Here is a 7,193-nt window from a genome sequence, read left to right on the forward strand (position 1 = left end):
GTTAAAAGAGGGATGCCACGCAGCAAGCGTAGAGCACCCTCTAGCACAAATCATCATACGTCTATAGAAATGTCACCTAGTGCCCATGAGGAGGGTATACCAAGGCATCCATCAAAAAGACTTAGACATACATCTAGGTAAATTATACTACAACATTTCAAATTTGTATTATATATGTATATCAATAATATTACAAACTTGAATTCAATGCATTTCAATGTTTTATTATATTAACTAATATCATTTCCTATTGTAACTTGAATTGAATATTATTTTAGTTATTTGTAAATTGTAGAAGAGCATAGGAATTATATAATAATAATTTTGTATTTTTCATATGATATATACTTTTAGAATCTAATATGAAGCATAAGAGTAAACTATAAAGACATTTTAAAACTTAACTGATAACTTTCTTTTATATTGAATATTGTTAACATTATATTTCTTTTTTCCAGTGCAAGACGTTATACAAAAACAGAAGATGTTTCAAGTGCTTCATCCTTTTCCCAAAAACGTTGTATCACATGGTTTAGAGAATACACAACACCTGATGATTCAGATACTCTTGGACCTGAAGGAATGGAAAAGTTTTGTGAAGACATTGGTGTAGAACCTGAAAATGTAGTGATGCTTGTTCTTGCATATAAAATGAATGCCCGACAAATGGGTTTCTTCACACTAAGCGAATGGTTAAAAGGCCTTTCGGAATTACAGTGTGATTCTATTAGTAAAATACAACAAAAACTTGAGTACCTAAGGAATCAGTTAAATGATCCACATACATTTAAGGGAATTTACAGATATGCTTATGATTTTGCTAGAGTAAGTATTATGTCTTGTATATGCAAACATTTTTATTTAGATGTACACAGGTAACCTTCAAATAACATGCACAATTCATTTCATGTTATTCAAAATCATACTTTTCTGTGTTATTCAAAATTCTTCATAATTCAAGTACTGTGTTATTTGAGGGATGTCTGTATATTTGTAAGCAGTATTAATATTATTATATTTTAGGACAAAGATCAAAGAAGTATGGATATGGAAACAGCAAGAGTTATGTTACAATTACTTTTGGGAAAACATTGGCCATTGTTCACACAGTTTGCTCAGTTCCTAGATCAATCGAAGTACAAAGTGATTAATAAAGATCAATGGTGCAACATTTTAGAATTTTCTCGTACAATTAATCACGATTTATCCAATTATGATTTAGACGGAGCATGTACGTAATTTTATAACACCATTAGTAAATATTTCTTCAATTGCATACACTTACTACATGCATTGTTTTTACAGGGCCAGTAATGCTTGATGAATTTGTTGAGTGGCTAAAAATGCAGCGAGGTGAAGAGGCATCATCAACGGAAGCTAGAGGCAGCTGAAACATTCAATAATAGTAGTCTACTGAAATAAAAAGAACTCACCTCTTCTGTCATCATATTTTGTTAATAACAAAATTTCTGTTTCTATCATAACCTCGCAACATTTCAGTTATCATCATTCGTACTATGTTTTTTATTAATCAATAATAATGTAAGTAGCTTATCTTAATATGATTTTACACTATGTTCTAAACAGACTCTGCTTAGAAATTTTCTAGACCATTCTCAATTACTTATCACCATTCATTGCTGATCCAGGGTTTGTCGCAGAAACTCATGTGATTAAAAATAAAACTATTTTGATATAAGATTTACTTGTGCAATTTATAAAATATAATTTCGAGTATGAAATAGGAAATATAGAAGAATACAATATTCCCTAATTAACAAAATTTTGTATGAACAGAAATCATTTTTCTATCTTATTTTCATAACTCATTTTCATAAATTAATAAATATGATAGTGTTATGTTTCACGTATTTTGATTTATTATAAATCAGATGTTATAAAATTACATATAAATTTATTCATGAACATATATTCAAAATTCTTTACAGCATTTAAATATATTTCATAAAAATGTTTACAAAATTTAGACACATATATAACTGTTACTGCAAAATATTTAGTAATCACGAATATTATTACGTAGGTTCATAAATAAAATAACATGTATAGTATGTAAGTGCTATTACAATGTTTAATATCTGAAATACAATAGAACACATTGGTACGTATTACTTAGACAACATTAAATAATTCCTATAAATGCCATAAATATTGATGTACATTAGAATATCGAATTCCTTATTAAAGTAATGTAACATTTACGAAATATTGGAATTAAATTTTTTTTAAAATACTGATTTAGATAATATAATATCTTTTCTTCATTAGACACAAAATTTTAAATAAAACTCTAAAAATGTTTTCATAACAGCTGAATGCAGATAATATTTTATTTAGGTCTTATTTTTCAATTAAAAAGATCATAAGAGCATTTCTTCAAAATATACCTTATATCGTAAAAATTTTTGCGACGACTTAAATGGATTAATGTGTGGTGATTATTCAAATAATTTGTATTATAATTTAGTTCAATCAATTGTTAATTTTTATCAATTGGCAAAGTATTTGAACATACATTGCGGTTCTGAATTTTATTTCATAAATAAATTTTGTCGAGTAATAATAAAATAGATAATTATTGCAATTGTAATTACAAATTAGTTCAATTGTTATATCAAATTTGTTTAATTATGTGTATGTGTATATTTTTTCCTACATGTATACTTCTATTATAAATAATGTTATAATTAGCGATATAATATAAAATTAAATTTCAAATTTCGCTCATAACTTCGAAATTAATAGTAATCTTAATTCATGAATGAAAAATATCTAATGGAAAATTATAAACTTATACATCATAATGAAAAAATTAGAAACAAGAATTTAAAATCATTGTATGTTGCTGCAATACAACTGCCATGTGGAGAATGTAATGTAATAAAGAACGTAAAATAAATAAAATACTTTTTTCAATATTTGTATTTTCTTTTCCCTTTATATATTACCATATAACACAATACAATTTGAAATTTTCGTCCAAAATATTAACTCTTTAATGTGTATGATAAACGTAAGTATTAATATTTTATCACATTGTTACTATTCAAGACATTTGAAAATCGCGCCAATATTTGTATGAATATCCATAATTATATATACGTTACATGTATTTTTTAAACCCTTCATTTGAATTATATTCATAGAACCAATATGTAAAGTATAGCGTAATTCTAATATAAAAAATATGAAGTAATGTAAATACACAATAATGACTCATTATGAATAAATATATTTTAGTTGGATATTTAGTAAAGAATAGTGAAAAAATTAAATTAGTATGGTTAGAATATAGACAATATAACTCTACTAACGAATACAAAACTTATTTTAATCCGATGCTTATACTTTCATTCCCTCTGAGAGACGAATGCAGCTTAAAATAAACGTGTAACAGTCTAGTAACGTCTGGACAGTTCTATCTCTTTTTTAACATAACACCGGTAGCAGTATCAGCCTCAGTATAACATTGTAAGCTTTCGGAAGAGAGATCGATCATCAAGATTTCAGCAAGTGTATCTGTGATATTCTAACGAAGTTTATATAATATTTGTTTTGTAGTACGTATTATGTTATAAAATTATTAACATTATTCATAATCTTTTAATATTATAATTATATGTTATTGAGCTTTATTTGTTTAAGTTTTATACAATTATGGACAAGTTGACGTAGTTTAATTTATTTAAATAATTTAATGTTACAATTAAAAAGTGTATGTATTGTATGCAATAAACATCTTTTTAATGTAACTTATAAGTAACAATTTTTCAGTTAAAAGATTTTCCAACATAATGGAAATAATAAACTTAACTGCACTTGAATGGAAAGAAAAAGGCAATGAGGAATTCAATAAAGGAAATTGGTCAGAAGCTTTAAGTTGTTATACAAATGCACTAAAACTTACAAATGAAGATAATTCTCAAAAATCCATATATTATAAGAATCGTGCTGCTACATATTTGAAACGAGAAGAATATAACAAAGCAATTGCAGATTGTGATGAAGCTCTTAAAATATGTCCAAATGATCCAAAAGCATTATTTCGAAGGTGTCAAGCATTAGAAGCATTAGAAAGATTTGAAGAAGCCTACCGTGATGCAAGATATATTTTATCTGTAGATCCTGGTAATAAAGCAATTCAACCTATTGCTGCAAGGCTGCATGAAATTGTACAAGAAAGGTATAAACAGAATAATCGTATCAGTGCCAAGGTTTGTATATCAACAAAAATTACATGATATAATTGATTAATTATGAAATGTACATTAAAATTTAAGAATATATAGTATCTTAAAAATTGTAAAAATATTTTTTTATATAGTTGTAATTCCATATGCAATAATATTCTTTTAAAAGGTATCACAAATGATGGATATAGCATTTGACTTGAAAGGAACTAATGAAAAGCGAGAAACAGCAATGAATAATTTACTTGTTCTTGCTCGGGAAAGAGCAGGAGCAGAAATAATGTATAATGATGGAATTATTAACAAAATAACACAAACACTTAAGCTTGAGAAAAATGAAGAAATAATAACAATTGCTATTAGAATCATTGCAGAATTATGTAAAGATAATATTAGTCGAACTGAAAGTGTTTTGAAGAATATTGGTATACCTTGGTGTTTAGAAATGATTAATAGTCAAATTACAGAAAGAGTAAATGCTGCTCAGTATTACTTACAGGTTAGTAAATTTAATAATTATGGAAAATTATTTTTGCTAATATTAAAATAAACATTAAAACCTAAAACTTTGTTACAGACTGTACTTAATACATATAGTGGAATGGATAACAAACCAGACTCTAAACCAAACAAGGAATTATGTGATAAACACAATAAGGAGATTGATACTATTTTATCTTGTTTATTGTACAGTGTTACAAACAGAACAATTTCTGGATTAGCTAGAGATGCAATTATAGAACTTATTATGCGCAACATTCATTACACTGCATTAAATTGGGCAGAACGATTAGTTGAACTTCATGGTTTACAACGTTTAATGGAAGTAGCAAGTGAACTTGAAGAATATAAGTATGAATCTGCAATGAATATTACACCATCTACTAGAACTGTAACAAGTGTGTGTCTGGCAAGAATTTATGAAAATATGTACTATGATGCAGCAAAAGAGAAGTTTAGAAATGCTATTGATGAATTTATTAAGGATAAATTACTTTCACCAGATTTAGAATCCAAAGTAAGTAGTATATTCTTTCTTTAATCTGTGATAAAAATTGTATTATAAAACATATTTATTTATCTTATTTTTTTTAACAGGTTCGCGTTGTAGTTGCAATAACAACTTTGTTACTTGGTCCATTGGATGTTGGAAATACAGTAATTGCTAAAGAAGGTATTTTAGAAATGATACTTGTTATGGCAGGTACAGATGATATATTGCAACAAAAAGTTGCCTGTGAATGTATTGTTGCTGCTGCATCTAAAAAAGACAAAGCTACTGCAATTATTAATCAAGGCGTGGATATATTGAAGAAATTGTATCAATCTAAAGATGATTCCATTAAAGTGCGTGCTTTAGTAGGATTGTGTAAATTAGGTAGTTCAGGTGGTTCAGATGCCACAATAAGGCCATTTGCTGATGGAGCAACAAAGAAATTAGCTGAAGCTTGTAGAAGATTCTTAATTAATCCTAAAAAACAAAAGGATATGAGAAAATGGGCTGTAGAAGGTTTGTCATATCTTACTTTTGATGCTGAAGTAAAAGAAAAATTAATTGAAGATGGTGAAGCAATTCAAGCAATGATAGAACTTGCTAAAACTGGAGATCAATCTGTTATTTATGGTGTTGTTACTACATTAGTAAATTTATGTAATGCTTACGACAAACAAGAACTTATACCAGAAATGATTGAATTGGCGAAATTTGCAAAACATCATATACCAGAAGAACATGAACTTGATGATGTAGATTTTGTAAACAAAAGAATAATTGCTCTAGCTAAAGCTGGTATAACAAGCGCATTAGTTGCACTCTCTAAAACAGAAAGCCAAAATAGTAAAGAACTAATAGCGCGTGTCTTCAATGCAATTTGTAGTCAACCAGATGTACGAGGAATTGTTGTTCAACAAGGTGGAGCAAAAGCACTTTTACCATTAGCTTTAGATGGAACAGATAAAGGAAAGAAACAAGCATCACAAGCTCTTGCGCGTTTAGGCATTTCAATACATCCAGAAGTTGCGTTTCCTGGACAAAGAATAATGGAAGTAGTTCGGCCATTTATAAATCTTTTAAATCCAGACTGTTCTGCACTTGAAAACTTTGAAGCTTTAATGGCTTTATGCAACTTAGCCGGTATGAACGATAGTATTAGAAAACGAATTTTGAAAGAAGGAGGCTTCCAAAAAATTGAAGCTTACATGTATGAAGATCATGAAATGCTGAAACGGGCATCTACACAAGTTATAAACAATTTAATAATGTGTGAAGATACTATAAAGTACTATGAACAAGAAAACGATAGAGTTAAATACCTGGTCATCCTTTGTGAAGATGAGGATATAGATACAAGTATGGCAGCAGCAGGAGCTTTAGCAATGTTAACATCAGTTAGCGTAAAATCTTGTATTAAAATATTTGATTCAAAGGATTGGTTGGAATCATTACACTATTTACTTGCTAATCCAAATTCTGACTTACAACATAGAGGAATTATAATTGTTTTAAATATGATAAAAAGTACAAAAGAAGTTGCAACCAGACTAATTGAAACAGATGTAATGGAAATTCTAATGGCTTTAACAAAGAGTGATACAGTGGAAAATAAAAAGATAAAAGAACTTGCAGCTACAGCATTAGAAGCTGCAGCAGGATGGAAACTTATCAGAAAAAATGCAAATGAAGAACAAATATCACAAAATATAAATACTATCGAAAATGTCGAATAAATATCTACAATATACATTTAATATAGTTTTTCATAATACCGCAAAGTGCCTAAAGAGGTGTGTCCAATTTACCTTTTGTAACAAATAATATAATGAAAAGGTTAAATACTTAAGTATTTTTTAGATATACTTAAATTATAAACGTGTTGCATTTATTAACAATTTAATATTGCATTGTATTGTTAAATAACAAAATTTATTTATTTAATATTTAAAAGTCTAAATTATTTATTCTGTATAAATAATATATTATAT

The 7,193-nt window shown here is 27.6% G+C and overlaps 2 protein-coding genes across 2 annotated transcripts in view; both read left to right on the forward strand.

Moving 5' to 3' along the window:
- Window positions 1-1,394, forward strand: part of LOC108573454 (DCN1-like protein 5) — a 2,183-nt gene extending 789 nt beyond the window's left edge. Inside the window, exons 3-6 of the mRNA XM_017935908.1 lie at window positions 2-137; window positions 459-825; window positions 1,024-1,231; window positions 1,306-1,394. Coding sequence (XP_017791397.1) covers window positions 13-137; window positions 459-825; window positions 1,024-1,231; window positions 1,306-1,391 — 786 coding nt within the window. The 5' untranslated portion in view covers window positions 2-12 and the 3' untranslated portion in view covers window positions 1,392-1,394. The remainder of the gene's footprint in view (window position 1; window positions 138-458; window positions 826-1,023; window positions 1,232-1,305) is intronic.
- Window positions 1,395-3,484: 2,090 nt separating this feature from the next.
- LOC108573442 (protein unc-45 homolog B) lies at window positions 3,485-6,975 on the forward strand. The gene is made up of 5 exons (XM_017935893.1): window positions 3,485-3,581; window positions 3,796-4,235; window positions 4,381-4,710; window positions 4,789-5,229; window positions 5,310-6,975. Exons 2-5 carry the CDS (start codon window positions 3,816-3,818, stop codon window positions 6,936-6,938), a joined length of 2,820 nt encoding a protein of 939 aa, XP_017791382.1. The 5' UTR covers window positions 3,485-3,581; window positions 3,796-3,815; the 3' UTR covers window positions 6,939-6,975.
- Window positions 6,976-7,193: the final 218 nt, after the last annotated feature.

This window comes from Habropoda laboriosa, unplaced genomic scaffold, assembly GCF_001263275.1.
Source record: "Habropoda laboriosa isolate 0110345459 unplaced genomic scaffold, ASM126327v1 scaffold92, whole genome shotgun sequence".
NCBI classification, from domain to species: Eukaryota; Metazoa; Arthropoda; class Insecta; order Hymenoptera; family Apidae; genus Habropoda; species Habropoda laboriosa.

Bases quoted from the DNA above. Each gene is read 5' to 3' on its own strand.
- LOC108573442 (XM_017935893.1), top strand. From the start codon at position 3,816: ATGGAAATAATAAACTTAACTGCACTTGAATGGAAAGAAAAAGGCAAT. The intron at 4,236-4,380 runs GTTTGTATATCA...TTCTTTTAAAAG, and splicing joins ATAATCGTATCAGTGCCAAG to GTATCACAAATGATGGATAT. The intron at 4,711-4,788 runs GTTAGTAAATTT...ACTTTGTTACAG, and splicing joins CTGCTCAGTATTACTTACAG to ACTGTACTTAATACATATAG.